This window comes from Ornithodoros turicata, chromosome 3 (assembly GCF_037126465.1).
Source record: "Ornithodoros turicata isolate Travis chromosome 3, ASM3712646v1, whole genome shotgun sequence".
NCBI classification, from domain to species: domain Eukaryota; kingdom Metazoa; phylum Arthropoda; class Arachnida; order Ixodida; family Argasidae; genus Ornithodoros; species Ornithodoros turicata.
Window position 1 is genome coordinate 20,964,902 of NC_088203.1, and position 19,131 is coordinate 20,984,032.

General features: G+C 45.1%; 1 protein-coding gene and 1 long non-coding RNA gene across 3 annotated transcripts in view; one reads left to right on the plus strand and one right to left on the minus strand.

Annotated features, from left to right (window-relative positions):
- The window catches only part of LOC135388268 (uncharacterized), a 543,978-nt gene that overhangs the window by 498,828 nt on the left and 26,019 nt on the right, over positions 1-19,131 (plus strand). For both annotated transcript variants that reach the window (XM_064617697.1, XM_064617698.1), the window contains 2 exons: positions 1,368-1,555; positions 8,785-8,939. In XM_064617697.1, the coding sequence (XP_064473767.1) occupies positions 1,368-1,555; positions 8,785-8,939 (343 nt within the window). The remainder of the gene's footprint in view (positions 1-1,367; positions 1,556-8,784; positions 8,940-19,131) is intronic.
- On the minus strand, positions 11,142-13,543 carry LOC135388269 (uncharacterized). The gene is made up of 4 exons (XR_010421322.1): positions 13,435-13,543; positions 13,224-13,306; positions 12,883-12,967; positions 11,142-11,240 (listed from the first exon to the last, which is right to left on the minus strand). It is a non-coding gene; the product is annotated as an uncharacterized LOC135388269 (long non-coding RNA).

Below are 19,131 nucleotides of genomic sequence, written 5' to 3' on the forward strand. Positions count from 1 at the left end.
CCACACAACGATCCACATCTGAGGATAAACGGATAAGTGACCTGAAAAGAAATGCTGAGCCGTTGAAAATGTGTCAGACGTTCAAGAAGCCAGACAGCGTCGGGACTTGTTTGTTCACAGAGTTTCACAGAGAGAGTTTGTTCGTTCGAAAGAGGCCGCGAACAGAAGGAGCGCGCAGGCGCAGCAGAGAAGTAGGGAGAGCCTCCATGGAACAGCGGCCAGCGCTGGGTTACTTCGCAAAAACAGGGGTTAACAGGTTAAACTGTTAACAGGGGTTTCAGAACGCATAGGTAAACAGGAAAACTAATAATATGAGTACTAAAATGACGAAGTTCCGATGTAATAGTGTGTAATACCAATTTTCAGTGTTGCCCGCTGTGCAGGGAGTTGTTTGACACCAGGCGTCGCACCGCTCCACTACGCGGCATCTTTCATGGGAAATTAAAAATATTGATAGCGCGTTGTCTGTCGTATGGTTCCGCGTATGGTATTTAGAAGCCAACAAAGTTTCTAGTCACATCACCGGCATATCATGCTTGTCTGCTGCTTTACAGTACAGTACAGTGCAGCTCCGCAAGTCGGAAACTTGTTCTACGTTTTCGGGCCATATGCTTTCAATTATTTATTTATTTATTACAAAATTTAGAAATTCGAAACTATTGCTCTGATGAAGCATTGTGGTAGCAGATATTTTTATGTAGTAAAGTTGCTCCAGTCAGCCCCATTGCAATACATGTATGCCGTGCTGAACTGTATACAGTTTCTGCACCGAGCCGGTTCTTCCAACGTCGCGCAAATAGAGCTCCCGTGGCATAGCCCTTAGGATGATTGCTTTCTACGCTGAGACTGGGAGGTGACACGGGTTCGAATCGCGGTACCGGTTGTCTGAGATTTTCCATGGGTTTTCCGAAGACTTTCCAGACAAATGTCGGCACGGTTCCCCCATGAAGTCTGCAGAGGACGCATAGCTTTAGTGTAACGAAAAATCAGTAAAGCTGACTTCAAGAACGGGTTCGGGTCGACGGACGGACGGACGGGACGGACAGACGGAACATGTCGTAAAATTTTCCGATACGCTACTTGTGCTGAAGTTGCTTCGACCCAATTACGCAATCGACGCAAGCACTGTTCCCCCACTCATTCCTGTTGTCCTCTCTTCATCTGTCCACGTCTGTATGCCGCTCATAGCACCAGTTGCTTCGCGGTGCTAATACGGAATTTAAAACGAGAATAACGTAAAGTGAAGCGGTTCTTCTAGGAAGCAATTGCTTTAAAGTATACCTGTCAGAAAATGGGCATAAGCATATTTCATCGAATGCTTCTCGCAAGTGATATGCAACTTGTTACTGATGCCCTGAATATTCCAGGGACAGAGGTATTGGTAATGGAACTAGCGCGAACCTGCCATGTGCTGACACCGCAGACGAAGCAACACCCTTCGATCATGTGGGGCTACCTACAGAGACTGAGCAGCAGCGGAGCAGGGAAACGCTGGTGTCGACGATGGTTCGTGCTCAAGACGGACAACCGCCTCTACTGGTACAAGACAGAAAGGGTATGCTGGCATGCCACACGATTATATTTATTCATATACACACACACTAACTTTTGTGCGCACAGCATGGGCGCATCGTGCCGACACAATTTTTAGAGCGACAGCAGCCCAGGCAGGCAGACCTAGTCCTCACCTGGACGTCACCTCCGACCCTCTGCCCCGCAAACACAAAGTGCAGCGTACTATGAGGTCGCACCAAACGATTTTGTGAGAGAGAGCGGGCGAGAGTACATCTCGTTAAGGGATCCGGAGAGTACGGTACGGGAAGGTTGGTAGTGTGAGCAATGGGGAAGAATATGTTCTAGATTTTCTACAGCACCGCGGTGACTGCATTTGGGGAGAGCCGAGCAGAATTGATCCAGAACTCGCTTTCCGCATACCTCGACATACCTCTCGTGAAGATGCCGCATTAGTTCATCGAATGCGCCTCGATGTGGCTTTTACAGCCCAGTGAACGAACTTAGCTTCCCTTGTTCCGATATGCTCTACAACTGGTGAGTTCCTGGCAGCGCAATATGCAGCAGCTGCGATGCAGGTCAAAGGGATAACCAAAGTAGGTCTACTGAGGGGCACGCGCGGCGCACCCCAGAGGGTGTTTTTAGCGCAATCCGAAGATCATACGCCCAGCATTAATCAATCAATGGAGCTATTTCCCTCCAAGGTTGATCGTCATATAATTGCGATGATGCAGAGTGCGTAACTTGATTAGCAAGCATACGTGTAGAGATGAGTTGAGATGACGACGTCTGCTTATAAGAAGGCTTGCACTATACTGTATTTCTCATCTCAATCGTAACGACTCTAGCACAGTTCACTGTATCTATGGCTACCTTGTACTTGATGGCGCACTAAAGAAGAACGGTAACCAGTATAGGTGACGTGGCAGACCTTAAGCAGCACCGGTCATATACGTGAACCCTGTTTCACGAACCACGTCGTTCTGTTCGCAAACTCTGAGATATTCATGGACTGATACACTGCGATGAGGAAACATGGACTTGCCATATCCAGTTGAACTGACCCCGAATCCCTCTTTCTTGTTCCCTAGAAGCGATGGGAACTCACATCAGCTCTAGCGGCATTTTCCAGCAAAATACCTAAATATGGTGCAGTACTACTTGATTCATTGAGGGACAATTTTCTCGCACCTTGTCTTCTCCAAACCTTCGATGTGAGAAGCTACGATCGAGTGTTTTTCGACACACACTCAGCGTGTAAGGACCATCGTCAACGTAAAAATACAATTGCCTGTCCTTCTTTCCAGCTATGGGTGGTTGAAGCGCATGCGTTCAGAATTCCCTTGACATCGGGAACCCAGCTGTCACCATGCTGCTGCGTTCGCAGCTCTCATATTAGTCATCTCATCCTACGATATGTAACTTAACATGTGCTTTGCAACGCAATTGTACACGTTATACAAGCTCTATCTCTTGAAATGGCTCCGTCAGCTGACCATGCAGTGGACTGACATGATGCTACTTGCTTCGGGCGACTGTTGAGCAATGTAAGAAAAAGTGGGTTACCTGTTCTTCTCGACGATCTTGAGCGTGACGCCTCCTTGAAAGCAACCAGCAGTATGGTCAATGCCGGGCTGTCCAGGGGAAAGCTGGCACTTCTTTTCAATTATTGAAACACAATTATTTCGATATTCAGCTTCGAGTCCTGTTCGGGTGCTGCACGTAGCCCTCTGACAGCCCCGATTTCGTAGAACCAGAGCGCCCCACGTTCTTGCTCGTGAAATATCCCGACTCCGCGTCGGAGTGCTTGACCTTGCACAAAGGGCTTGAGTCTTTAGTCACCTTATACGCATCGCTCATACTGTAGCAACCAAAATTATTCATGCTTGCTCATAATATGACATAAACGCAGGCAAGTTGGTGGAGAACTCCATACTGAAGAGGCATGAGTCTGGGCAGAAGAATAAAGATGACAGGACATAAACGACTTTTGGAGATGCTCCTTTGCCATATCCCCCGAACGAGCATGAAGATCCTCTTGAACGTTATCGTTCCCGCCCTCGCGGAGTAAACGGTCACTTGTACTCTGGCTTTCCGACTGTGTGGTCGCTCGTATCTAGCTCCCACAGTTGTTGAGTCGAACGTGATCTTCGAACGTGCAAACTCGTTCCGTCGCTACGCTTATGCTCGCCTTCACCGACTGGCGGCCACCACCCATATTCAACCACCCTGAGCTGGCTCCGCCCGTTTCATCTCTGGAGAACATCACCACAGCTTTCAAGCTTGCTGGATTCTGGCTCATTTCTGCCTCCTTATGGTTCGTCTTAGTCGATGCAGAATTAACCAAGCGACGCACCACTAGCCAAAAGACAAAATACAATATCATATCCGGACGTCTCCCACCTCATCGTTTCGACATCGACAGCGCTCCTCATCGGCATCGTTATCAATCCTCCAGAATCAAATTATTAGGACACCTTGAAGCACGAGCTCATCAAGCGGCTTTATGAGTCTCAACAATTACACCTGCGACAATTACTGACGGCCGAGGAGTTAGGTGACCGCACGCAAACTCCGCTCGTTCTTGAACGCCTACCCTCCACTGTCCGCTTTAGTCTGTCTGCTTCTGCGACCGTTCGTCTCAGCGAGCTTTCCGAAGTCACAGACAGAATGATGGAAGCCAATTCCACATTCGTTCACCCCTCCACCGTTGCTTCGCTACAGTCTTTGCCAGCGCTGTCAACTTTGCCTAACCCTGCTGTGACTTGTTCAAACTGCGACGACCTGCGGGTTGAAGTACAGGGCCTCGCTTCCGCCGTTTGGAAGCTCCCCCTTGGTTCCAAGACGTCGCAAGGACGACGCTACCCCACCCTATCACCATCTTCAAGATGAGATAAAACAGGTGAAATATCAAATTCCCCAAGATTCCCATTGACCGCGCTTTTCTTCCCCACTTCGACTCCATTTCCAGCGCTTTCGCTGGCCCTCCCAACGGAGACAATACCAGCTTATCTGGTACACGCCCGTTTCGACAAGGCTGTTAGCAAGTGTGAAGAACCCTGCATCTTTCAGGGAAATGTGGGAACCGGAAAGCCGAAGCGGGTCCCTCTTAGTGGGTCGGAAAGAGGTCGCTTGTTCTTCATTTTCTTGTGGCGATTACTGCACTCTCAACCGCGTCACGATCCCATATCGCTACCCCATACCCCACATTCACGACTGCTCCGCGTTCTTGCATGGCAACACCACATTCCCGAGGATCAACTTGGTAAAAGATTACCACCATATCCCCCATGCATTCTCACATCATTCCGAAAACGACCATGACGACGCCTTTTGCCCTCTTTGAATATCAACGCATGCCTTTTGACCCCAGCAGTGGTGCAAAGTCATTCGAGCGCTTCGTCGGCGAACTGCTTCGTGGACCTTCACTTTGCTTCACGTCGATTGACGACGTACTGGTTGCAAGCCCGTCGCCAGAAGCCCATTATGACCAACTTCGACAACAATTTTTGAGCCTTTAAAATAATTCGGCCTTATTAACCATCCATGGTTTGTTTAACGGTTGAGGAAGTTGAGTTCCTTGGACACCGCGTCAAATAGGATGTATTCACCACCTTCCAACCAAGGTACAAGTCGTGCGTGACCTCCCGCTTCCAGGCTCACCTAAGGAGCTGCGCGAGTTCCTCGGGATGATTAATTTCCATCGCCGCTTCATCCCGAACTGCGCCTCTATCATGCAGCATCTGAACGACCTCCTGTCACCCAAGGCCTCCCATCAAATATTCCAATGGACCGATACTACCACAGCTCCCTTTTGCCGTTTTCAGTACCCCGCACTCCAGTTCGCAACCGGGAATATGTGCCACGCAATGCCTCCTTTGTGCCCGATGCATCTGGCCGCATATCAGCTCCATATCCGACGTTCAGATCCCTCAGTCTTGGGGGTTGGCTACGGATGTATTACACAGTATGGTTAGCCTGGTTGAACAATAAATGTGTGAAACAACAAGCAGTAATCAGAAATAAATACGATGTGCAGAATGGTCTTGTTTTCTGTAATGAACTCTAAATTCCTAATATGTGCTTATGAAAATCTCGGATGCGCTGCATTTGAGTTTCTGTAGGCATGGTTCTTAGGCAGTGTTCAGATTTACGGCGCGCTGAATATTGATTACCTCATAAAACACAAATTCTTGCGCGAAACAAACACATTCTTAGGCAAACAACGAGTCATTAGACGCAAGGAAATACGGCCAGCCCGCCGCATCTCTAGACCACGAAATGCAGAGTAACTCAGAATCGCTTGAAAGCGCGGAGTTGCTTTGAAGATCACAATTTAAGCAAGGCAAAACAAACACTAGGCCACCCAGTTTTTTTTACTTTTGTAATCGGTACAAACAAATCGGGCAACAAAGATGGGCAGCTTCCAGAGATCACAGCCCCGCACTTCACAACGCACTTGCTTTGTTGTCCCACTACCAACACGTAAATATAATTTCAAGGCCAGGCCACCACCAGACACTTTCCATCGGTGACGGCGATACAACCAATACAACGTTGCGGTGAATCGCTAAAGGCCCACGTATCTAAGCAGCACCTCATAGCCTCATAGCAAAACCTCGTAACCACGGAGGAGGTTGCTAGCGTTCTTTGGTGTGATCGGCCGCCGAGAAGAAGACTGTTACATTCGGCCACAAAGTACAGCTCACATGTCATACCTGCCAACGCTACCGTCGCGTAATGGCCAGAGTGCAGCAAACGATTCACACACAAAAAGCTGTTCATTATTGCGTGTTATGAGAACGCCTGCAACGAAGAGAAACGAAATGCCTCAGTCCTCAGCGTCTCAGTATTGGAAAGACGCGACTAGAGACCTTGTAATCTTCTGGGTGCGACATGCGGGCGCCACACTCCTGTCTGTGGGAATTGCTTGGCGTTGCGCAACACCGGTGACGTATAAAAGAGTGACAACAGCACGAATAGTTACTCGAATCATAAGAGAATGCGCGTGGGAGAGGAGGAATGCGGAAGAAAATTTGAGGCGCGCGACTCTCATCGTGGAGCAGTTTCGTCCGGAAAAATTTCTGCCATATTAGTTTCTCAACAGGAAGAACCGTTTCCAGCAAAAAAAAAGAAAAAGAAAAGAAAAAAATTACGGGGAGTTCGGAAAAGTGCATAGGCCATGTAAAGCTTATTCATTAGTGAACTACCTTTCTCTCTTTTCACATTTCTCTCTATTTCTTTCTCTTGACTCGCTCTATTCTCTTCTCTATGCTCTTTCCCTTTATTTCACACTTTCTTACTCGTCCGCCGGTTATCCTTGTAATACCGTCGAGTGGCACAGGATAACATAGCTCATCTCCTCCAATACCCCGTCAGCCGATTTAAAAGGAGGCTTCGGAACGATCAGAGAAAAAAAAAGCTGCATATTGTACGTTGTGCCACAATAACCCCCCTCAAATACCTTCCATAGCCTTCGTTTCCTCCTTGTGTAATTAAATCTGCCTCAAATGTGAAATAATCAAACCGAATGTGGAGCGGAGGGAACCAAAATCTCCCCGTCCCAAGGCAACTGCGCCGCAGGTAGCGTGACGTCACTATGCATGCAGCGGGCATGCGGGATGTCACGGCGGACGTACAGGGTGTGATGCTCCCGAAAGTGAAGCCTTCCCCAACAACACCGAATATCCTATGGATGGAATAATGTCTGAACGGATTCATACGTTCGATGGACATCCCAGAAATATCAGTCTGAGGTACGAATCCGTTAGGACATTATTCGTACATTCAGAAGATATTCAGTGTTGTTGGGGTTACGACAGCATGGGCGAAGATTCGAGATGAGAATACTCAGACACAGACGAAGGTTATTGGCAGCGGCAGCTCATCATTTGGACGGTTCTGTGCGTGTGTACGCGTATTCGCAACACAGGGCGATTCTCCGTTTTTGATCGATGTCGTCGAGTTGACAACGCGAGATACGATTTGTATTCTGAGGAATCCGAAGGATCCGACGTTCAGAATCGCTCGCATACTAGATATTGCTAATGAATCAATTTACAGCACTGTTGTACCCGTTACCGAAATATGGTATCGCGATACCGATACTCGTTACTCGGGTAAAAAGTATACCGATAAGTATCCCGTAAGTAAAAGTATTCCGATACCGATTTAAAAAAGTATCGCGATACGCACTCCGATAGCGAAAAAGTATCGATTACTGTAACGGCGATACGTACGACACTGGTTTACAGGACGCCCATAACGCACGTATGCTGCTTTTTACGTCTATGCAGGAGTATTGCTTGGTGCAGAGGAACTTTGGTCAGCCAATTCCCTCATAGCACGATCTACGCCGTATATAGTTTTGAATCTAGCGGACATGTGTCCATTGACACGATAGAAAATATCATAATTGATCTAGTATACCTCTATGCGTTGTTGTATGATGTATGTGCCATGTTGAGGCGGCTTCGGTGAGTCCAGAAGCTGCGTAGGATATAGCATGACTCGCTAGTACTTTTCGTTCTTTCGATATTCCGAGCTCATGTATGCGATGTGCACTGATGTCGAACACCTCGGTTCCGAAATGGTCGGAACAAATTCTACTGTATGCTATTTTTTTTTATCTCTCCTTTCGCACCGCTGCTTCCCACAGTCGGCAACGTTGTTCATCTTTCGGAAAGAAGAAGTAGGTGACACCTGATTTCAAAATTGACCTGTTGTTCCATGCTTTGAAACACCATCTCGACCCACCTCTCTTTTCGCTAATTGACGAATAATCGACGTAAGAACTATATGAAAGTAGAACGAACACGAGGCACGTAGAGAATGCAGTGCATGCACGGGGACGTCTGCCCACTAGTGTTGCCAGAAGCGTAGTCAGAAAAATATTTCGGGGTGGTTTCTCTGGGAGCTACATATATGGGGGGATGGAGAATTTCACTCTAGTTTCCTTTTCCCAAAAGCGCTACCAAACGTGTGCGTCGGGGGCTTGGAACCCCTCTCCCCTGGCTACGCCACTCAGTGTTGCCCACAAACGACCTCCACCGACGCAGGCTAGCCAGGAACCAGCCTCTCGCACATTTAAAAAAATTTCCTTATCTCCTTGTTTTTTTCTACAGCAAGAGCTTCAGAAGGTACACTGCTTTTGGCGAAGCGATTGATTTGTTATTCGTGATTATTTTCTCTTCTTCATTACAACCGTTGTAGCGTTCATGTAATCTCTCGGTTCGCGGAGCCTATTTCTCAGTCCAGAATCTCCTGTTGCAGGCGACAGAGCTCTCTGGAGCTGTCATGCTGGAGGCGGTGTCGGTAAGCCGCGTTGTGGAAGCCGGTGCTGAACATGCCTTCAAAGTCGTTAGATCGCCTGGGACCACATCCAACGCCATCTACTTCGCCGCTGACGACGAGGAAGCCGCTAGCAGGTAATCCTTTCCAATTCTGACGTCTCCATCTATGTCACTACAAAGCACGACACGACATAACAGCGCGTCCCATGAAACTATCTAGCGGCAATTTTCCTGAGTATGTGGAGAAGCGACAAAATGCGGGCTAGCTGTTTAACCACGTTAGAAACAAAAACCCCGGGACAGAGGAACACACACCGACTACGCAACAGATTCTCGATGCAGATAATAGGTTGCGTCAGCCAGCACCTCCTATAGAGAGCATCAGCACGGCGCCCTACCTAACTCACGGAGACCTGCGTGAGCTTTGCGAGCTGCTTTGGGCTTTTCTCTTGTTAGCTCTTTCATTAACATCAACAGTAACATCAATAGTTGTAACAGCAGGCCTCCCTGTGTGACATAGTGCGCAGGCCTCCTACTATCTAGGAGGTGTTGGCTTATGTCATCCACGGAGGCTAGCCTGGCTTTGCGAGCTGCTTCGAACTTTCTTCTTGTTCGCTCTTTCGTTAACGTCCATGCAGCATCCACAGCAGGCCTTCCTAGTATGACGCCGTGTGACGTGGGCGCAGGCGCATCTGCTATCTAGGAGGTGTTGCGTCATCCAACGCCTTCTAGATGACCGAGAATGCCTCTGCACTCTTCCAAAAATATCATGCATCTCGTCCGACTGCAATGCATTATCAAATAGTCAGCTTTTCTCTTCTTTGGGCTTTCGGTGACGCCACATCGATCTATCGCCAACAGCCACAGCCAACACCACCTAGATAGCACAAGTCGTGCGTTCCACAACTAACTCTCGAGTAGGAGTTGGTCACGCAACAGAGTTGTACCATGTGACCCTGAGAGTAGAGGAACCGTCGGATAGGTTGTGGAACGGGCACGAGTACGATTCTCGACATGGAGATAGCAGACGACAGTGACATTTGGGCACCGGGACATCAGAACCGCTGGCCATGCCTCGCTTCAGTGTAACGATGTTGACTTCGGTATTGGGCCATCTGCATGTGTTCGAAAATCATTCACGCCATGAAGTAGGGGTATTTACCGCGCATTCCGAGAAACGGTAGCGCTGTTCTGGCCGGCAGCATGCCTTACAAAAAATCTTAATGTGTTTCTAAAGAAAAGTCATTGACTTTTGACATCACACTCATCAGAATTTCTGATGACTTTTTTAATGAGTTTCTGATGTATTTCTGTTTAAAATTGGCCACCGCGTTTCTGATTAGTATCTGATGAGTACATTTCTGTTGAGTTTCTGACGTGTTTCTTGATAGTTACCGTAGAGTTTATGATGTGTTTCTTGACAGTTTCTGTTGAATTTATGATGTGTTTCTGTTGAAAATTGGGCACTGAATTTCTGATAGGTACCTGATGTGCGTGTAGCAGGGATGGGCAGTATTTAAATACATTGTAATTAAAATAGTATTTAAAATATAAATACATGTATTTATATTTTGTATTTAAATACAGACTTGAAAAATGTATTTATAATTATATTTAAATACCAATTTTCGGGTATTTATTCTTGTAAATACTTTATAAATACTCTTAAATACAGAATATACTGACACATATCTTAATGTTGCCCTGCATTGTTGTAAAGTTGACCTTTCGGGAAGAAGGGCGAGTTTGGGGCGCAATTATGCCGGGTTTGCGCTAGCATGCGCATGCGACAAACCATTTTAGATTGCGAGTTTTTCACTGTTGCTGCGGACAACGGTCGTGACTACCCGATTACATTGTTGTACGAAGCATCTTCGTCAAATTTAATACAAACATTTGTTTATCGACACCTGTGGAGATGCTGTTCCCCTTTGCGAATCTGATTGTACGGCCGAACAGAAGATGCCTAAAAGAAGCAGTCTTCAAGAAATTTCTAATATTATAATCGCCATGATAATCTAACAAATAAATGCTATTCTTTCTTGCTGATTTGTCCTTATGATCATAATTCTTTCTGTAATTCCAGATGACATCTTCCTCACAGTATTTATGGTAGTAGTTACAGTATTTAAATACAGTATTTATATTTTGTATTTAAATACTCATGTTGAAAACTATTTATGAAGAGTATTTAAATACCCCGGTCAACAAAGTATTTTGTATTTATATTTAAATACTCAAAAAATGTATCTATGCCCATCCCTGGCGTGTAGTGCGTGCGTGTCGTGCTCCTGCAGTATTATACAACAGTGTTTGCACTACGAAACCACAAAAATATATCACCATAGAACATTTATTTGAGATCTCTTGACACCATCGAGGACAAACTGTTCTTCAGCTGAATAACGGTGTTGTCGAACTTGCTACACACACAGTCTGTAAAACGACAAGAAGTTGCAAATTGATAAGTACCGTAGTACACAAACTTAATGCAACATATCACAAGCAAGGACTCCAATACAGTAGAACAAGGGTATCACAAACACATGGTGCGCATGTGGCCCACGGTAGCCTATTTTGGCCACCAAATATAAGGAAGTCACCTCAAAAGAAATTGAGCTCAGACTCAAAGAAACCGATAATCAATAATGTCAGCTAGCTGTTTCCCGGATATTCCTATTTCTATTTCAAAGTTGAAACTGTGGGTAAAGGCAACAATACAGTGCGTAAATTTGTGATAATATCAGTGCTCTTGAATAATGTCACAATTGCTTGTAAAGCACTACTTATTTTTCTCAAATCATTTTTCAGATTTTCATCACCTGATCTGAAAAGATAGCATGCGGAACCATCAGTAAAATCACGATCTCAGCATACACAGCACGTGTGAACAACAATATTGGAAATGGCCGGCTGCCCTTGCAATCTTGCAGCAGATGGAAATTTTACACATTGTTGTTCACAACGAGTTATGATTTCAGACAAATGTGTTGTGTGCAATAGCCCAATCCACCAAAACACCTGCCGGTTAGTGCACTGACCCCTGTTGGATTCATAGCTTCTTTCACATAAGATTCATAACTTTCAGAGCAATTTATAGGCATTTGACCATTTACCTATGTTCTTAAACGGAGAACAGGTTCTGTAACCTTTGCACTGCAATCTGCCTAAAATTGCTTTTTCGACAACAGCACCTGCACTGATATTCACCACTACAGCGAATAAATAAGTTAAAAAAATTAGAGTACACATTTGCATTACAGCTTCAGGATATTCCCATTTAGTCATGACACCAACTTTTGCCAGTAAAGATTGGAAATTCTCAACCATAAAAGCGATCTATGTTACTGAAATAACTGAGACACTTCAACATAAAATCTGTTCAAATACTCATTCCGCACTGGCAAGGATGAGCAGACATCAAGTCGATGGCCGTCAAACATCATCGAACTAAGGGAGTTATGTGGTGCTGCACAAAGACTGTCTATGGTTGCTTCAACTTTAGTCAAATATGAAGTGAAAAATGTCTCCATATATTAGCTCCCCTATGCTCTGATTTACGTAAAAAAAAAAAAACTACAGCAGTAAAATTGCAATATCTGTAAAGGGGTCAGACGTGTAGACACCAGTGGAGCTATATTTCGTGTGGAAACTGTTGACAACATATCTTGAAGTGTGTGCTTTATTGACGATAAGGCCATTACCCTAAATTTTTTTCAACTGTCTCGCAGAGTCGAAACATGGAAATGCTCCTTAGCACAAAATAAAAGCTCAAGCAACATTACGTTAGTGTATACCTAATAATTTCTAGACTAATATGATCATAGTACCCACAGAGCTGCTGCAGCTTCTTTCAGCTGCTTCCTTGAACAGAAGCCATTTGTAAAGCACAGCATGGCAGCATGAAATTGGCCAGCGATAAAGACAATGTGTTTGATGACGTTGAGATCCCCATGTGATGGTGGTACAGCCTTACTTTCTCAAAGCATGCCATGTTGATGAACAGTGTCAGTAAAGCAGAGTCTAACCAAACCCGATTATATATCATTACTGCTATTTCCAAAATGAGACACATTACCTTTTAGTCCTCTGCTGTTGCCACCCCATTGGACGACTTGAGACTCTTCGTAATTTTCGTGGCTTCCGCAACATACCAATGCAGTCTGAAAAATCAGGAGATCAATATCTGGTAGACATCGAACGTGAAGCATAAGAATGCAGTCATGTCTCGCTTATCCGGAGGCCTAGAGCATTAAACAACATTCCATGTCAAATTATCTCTCGCGCAGAAATTATGCTACAACAGGAATTATGCGAGCATGCTGTAAAAACGAAACAGGAACACACCGTAGCGTCACACGGAGAAAGCTCAACAATGTATGTTTTCGTGCAATTACGACACAGTGGTGCAAAACGTACCTTTCGTCTTTTCCAAAGCTGCTCAGCGGGCTCTTCGTGGCTTTCGTTTCTTTTACCGCTTCCTCCGTGTTGCCTCGTGCACCCTGTTTAACGTATCTCGCATGACTTCGTTCCGTAACTTTTTCCTCACCAGTGATACGTTACACACAAAACTGGAAGTTATGGCTCAATTCAGGTACACAAACTTGCTTCCAGCAGTATGAACACTTACCGTAGTCGAGCAGTTCGATTATAGCCAGCGGTTCCTTCCTTCCAAATGACACAAGTAACCCGCGCAGGACGTGTAAAATCAATAAATTATACAAAAAAAAAAAACGAAGCGTAAAAACACACGTGCAACGACGGTAGGCATACCAGACGGGAACACAGGCCGGGGATACAGTGGCATTTTCAATAGCGAGAGGGCGCTACAAGACAACACCTTTTATAATCCATGTAACATCAGCATCTTACTGTTGCCATTAATGTAATAACAATAATAATTATTATAATTAAACATTTCGTAGCCTAAAAATTAATTTATAAATGATTATGCACTCAGTATAAATACGTTGGATGTCGAAATGTGCGTAAGACGAAGAGAACTAACTATCCGTGCTGTGCGAATTTCGTGATCTTTTACCCGACTACTTTTCCTCTCAGCATTTTTGCCTATTTTTCATACGCCGAAATATCCTTCAAATCTTTCAAATAAACAGTGTATGCTTGGACAACTGAAGCCCGCTAATTAATAGCAAAGTCGCTATTGTGTCTTGTTTCTTCTAATGTGTTCTGCATGTTGCTGGTGAAATGCAAAAAATGAGAAGATACAAACAGTGTCATTATAATGGTGTTTGTACTGTACCGATTCGAACAAGACTACACAGACTACAAGCTCGAGCAACAACTAAAGATTCGTTGTGAACACCGACACACAAGCCGTGCGAGTGACAGAAGTGTTGCGAATCCGACAAAGGTGAGGATATTTTCGAACTTCCATGTTCGACGGAGGAGCGAAGACTTACTTTCCCGCGATTTTTCTACTCCTCACGAGACTTGTGACTTAGTCGGCTGTAGTATATTGTCGGATTACTCGAGGGGTCAGTGCCAGCCGGAGCACTGTGGAGGCCTTCTTCTTTCTTTTTTGACAGCAGGCAGTGAATTCTGCATCAAACAAGGGTTGCTATCTGCTAGATCCAAATGCGTATGGCGCGCGCTGCTCGTGTACTCAGTTAAGGACAGAAGACAAAGACGTCTTGCTGCCATACCCCGTACGTGAGCACAGCTTCTTTTTTATAGACTGTTCTTGTAAGTTTTAGTAGCACAGTAGCAGCCAAGGTCGGGCCCACAGAGACTGGCTTTATCTCCCTCTCTCTTATTTATTTATTACTATTATTGTTATTTTTTTTTCACTTTTTTTTTTGAAGGGGATGTGGGGCGGCTTCTTTGTCGGAGCGCGTATTAGTGGGAGAGGGGACAGAGGAAAATCCCATGTATAAAACTACGTTATCGCCCGTCCCCCTCCTGGTATCTGCTGCTGGTTTGAGACATGGTAAATGTCACCGCACTGAACCGTTATTAGTATAAAAACATATCAACGGTCAGTTCAAGCATATTTGTCTTGAACAGCACGAGTGGTATGTCCTGATGATTCCATACATTAAAAACTCTGCAGAAAAAATATGGAAATTTTTCATGAGAAAAATTAATGTCAAAACTCAATGGAGTTCCTGATAGGAACGTAATGTGGAATCACATTACACGTTGAGTTTCTGATAACTTTCTGTTGACTCATTACAAACTCATCAAGATCATACAAGAAACTCAATATCGATTTTTGTAAGGGGCAGAACACATAGAAGCAGCTTTCGACTTTCACATGCAACGATCTGATGTGTTGTATGTATGATTCCGTGCATGTTGCTTTGAACAAAGCATCAGATCGCAAAATTTGCACTGGAACTTTCCTCCATCCCCTATGATGCAGCCGAGCTGAGCAACAGCAAAAGGAGATGACCATAGATTTCAATGAAGACGACAGTTCTGACGGCACTACTCTTGTGATGAAGCTTATTTGGCAGGCGTACACCTGCCAAATAAGCTTCATCACAAGATATTCCAACGCACTTTCAAACATCAAAGCCATTCTACAGAAGCACGAGCCCCTCCTCCAAAGCAGTGACCGACTTAGCAATATATTCACCCATCCCATACACTCTAAGAAAAAAAAGGAGTAAAACGGGGAGTAATTGCAGCTTCTACTCCCCTAGTCTGCAATTACTCCCCATTTTAGTCCCCTAACCCAACATTTAGTCCCGACATTTACTCCCCAGGACTGCAAATTGTCACTAAACTTCGCGAATGGTCTCCTGAATGCAACAGTCTACGTAAATATGTGCCCTTGGTCAATTTGAACGACATAAGGCTGTATAACTCAGACAACGTAGCAATTTTCCAGCCACACAGAGTAAGAAACAGTTAGCGCATCTTTCTTCGCAAATTGTGCCCTAGTATGGCGCAAGATTTTATATCACTCGATATATCACCGTTGACGGTTTGCTTCAAATTATTTTCATGCATGCGCACCAATTATGTATCTGGGGCTCTTACAACAGCGCGTGAAATGCGGTCTTCACTCTGTGACATTCATTTACTCCCGTGCATTTACACCCGAAACGGACTATTTTTTGTGGCAATGCAATTACTCCCCAAAAGGAGTAAAAGTACTCCTTTTTTTCTTAGAGTGTACACGTGACATACCGACGCGCAAAAAACTTAGCAGGCCCCTTGGTCAATGCCAAAATCAGCAAAACGAGCGCCCCGTACACGGGAACACGGCCCTGCAACCTCCCGCGCTGCAAAACATGCAAGCACGTTCAACACGCTAACTCCATCAAAAGCACTGCGAGCAATTACACCCACCCCGTTAACCACGCATGTACATGCACAAGCTCCAATGTCATATACTGCATTGAATGCGGCGACTGCTCTATGCAATACATTGGTGAAACCGGCCAACAAATGAACAACCGCCTTACCGGACACAGAACCGACACGTCCAACAAACTCCCCAAAGCGGTCGCCGAACACTTTAACGTTCCTGGTCACAATTTTGACAACATTAAACTAGATATTCTAGAAACCGGGTTTAGATCCACACGTGACAGACGTGATAGGGAGTCTTATCTCATATACAAGTTCAACGCTCTTCACCCGTCCGGTATCAACAATTCACAAGGCACCCAGAAACACTTCACAAATAAAATATGCTTTTCCCTTCTACCTCCATTATCGTCTGTTATGTTCTGCATGACCACTGCTTTGTGCTTTCTTTATTGCATGCCACAACTTTGTATTACATATATTATATATATTAAAAAAGAACTTTGCTCGTTCTGGAATTTTCCCCACGTAACCACTAACCTCCTTATCTTTCACTATGCTTGCCAATTCTTGTCCGTTGTCCCGTTTCGTCCACGTGTTCGTGAACTTTCCATTTTTCTGTAACCGGTCTGTAGCCTAGATCACTACGTTCACATAATCCCCTCCATACTCTAACATAGCAGCCATTCACTCCGGTCGTGGAAGCCCGTACGGGCCCTTTCTTCCCTCCGGGCTGTTGACCCACAATTCGCATGAACCATTAAACACGTCACACCTAACCCTTTAAATACCATGCCAATGATGAGGACGGTGCCCAGAAGAAGAACATTCTCTGTTCGAAATACATTCCCAGAAATTCGGGACACGGTTTCTTAAAGTTGGCTTGACCGGCGTACTCGCTGCCCCCCATTGAAGCAATGCATTCCACCTGGATTTGTTAGAATATCTGTTGACGCTGAGCTTTAGAAAGAAAAGCCCACACATGGGTGTTGCCGTGAGAGGCCCATCGACGGTGTACTAGTGGAATGGAAGCGTCACAGTTTTGTTCCTGAAGGACTTATTTTCGCCGTGTTGGCTTCATGGCAGAATGCACTGGTGTGCTATTTTTGTTGTACTTGGATAAACCAATGGGTTCTCCGGAAAATGCGCATGTAGGACATGAAAGTTGAATTTGTCTTGTACGCTTTGCAACTTTGTGCGCTGTTGTGGGACGCTCCTATTTTGTTCCCACGACAAAAGAAGTATTGACAAGCTCGGTGTGGCTTGCGAAGTGTCTGTACCTTCATTCCTGGAGGAAGCACATGTGGCATCGTTGGCGCAGTGGTAAAGATGCTGGTCATTTCTTTCGGGGTCCGTGGTTCGATTCGCGGTCTGCTCGGCTTCTTTTTTTCCATTCTTTTTTTTTTTTTGAGATAGTTTAACAGAGCTAGGTATGAGAGTAACGGCGGGGCAAGAGCGTCAGAGTTTTGGCTTAATAATGCTGTACTGGATCTATATCACACTGCCATGGCGTTCAGTTTGATTTAGTTGCCCTAATGCTGTGCTACAGCCTGTGCAGTTAATATGTGAATAGCAGATGACTTCTCCTTGCACTCCCACTTACTTCACCGCTACAGGAATCCCCGTTTTGCACAATACCACCCGCGTTTGTTGTAATGTAGATTATTGTCAATCATTTAAAATAAATTTAGGACTTCTGGCATAAACGCCCTTTCTTGACTGTGAACTCCAGGTCGATGTGACAACGGAATCAATTATGTGGGTCAGCTTTGACGCGCTCTAATGGTAAGGGTATTTAAGATGAACGAATTACCACGCGTGTTTGTTGTAGCGCTGATACATGGCACATTTACCATAAATTTCGGACCTGTAACGAATGCAAACATCTCAGGGAAAAGAGCTGTAGCTTAAACGTCCTGTCCCTGTCAAGGCGGAACTCATCAAATTCCCATTGATAGAGGTCGACATGACACGGAATCGACACGCGGGTACACTTTAACGCGCTATAATGGGGAAACTAATTGAAATGCACAAAGTGCCACGAGTGTTTGTTGTAGTGTAGATGCTTGTCCATCATTTACCATAAATTTGAAACATGTGGCTTAAACGTCCTTTGTTCCCTGTCAAGGCGGAACTCATCAAATTCCCATTGATAGAGGTCGACATGACACGGAATCGACACGCGGGTACACTTTAACGCGCTATAATGGGGAAACTAATTGAAATGCACAAAGTGCCACGAGTGTTTGTTGTAGTGTAGATGCTTGTCCATCACTTACCATAAATTTGAAACATGTGGCTTAAACGTCCTTTGTTCCCTGTCAAGGCGGAACTCATCAAATTTTCATTGATAGAGGTCGACTTCACACGGAATCGTCACGCGGATACACTTTAACGCGCTATAATGGGGAAACTAATTGAAATGCACCAAGTGCCACGCGTGTTTGTTGTAGTGTACATGCTTGCCCATCATTTACCATAAATTTCAAGCATGTGGCTTAAACGTCCTTTGTTCCCTGTCAAGGCGGAACCCATCAAATTTCTATTGATAGAGGTCGACCTGACACGGAATCGTCAGGCGGGTACACTTTAACGCTCTGTAATGGCGAAACTAATTGAAATGCACAAAGTGTCACGCGTGTTTGTTGTGGTGTAGATGCTTGTCCATCATTTACCATAAGTTTGAAAGATATGGCTTAAACGTCCTTTGTTCCCAGTCAAGGCGGAACTCACCAAATTTTCATTGATAGAGGTCGACCTGACACGGAATCGTCAAGCAGGTACACTTTAGCGCGTTATAATGGCGAAACTAATTGAAATGCACAGAGTGCCACGCGTATTTGTTGTAGTGTAGACGCTTGTCCATCATTTACCATCAATTCCAAACATGTGGCTTAAACGTCCTTTGTTCCCTGTCAAGGCGGAACTCATCAAATTTTCATTCATCGAGATCGATATGACGACGGAGTCCTGGTGAAAGCCAACTTGGACGCGCTCTATAATGGTGAAACTAAATAGGATGCACAAAGTTACAAGCATGTTTTTT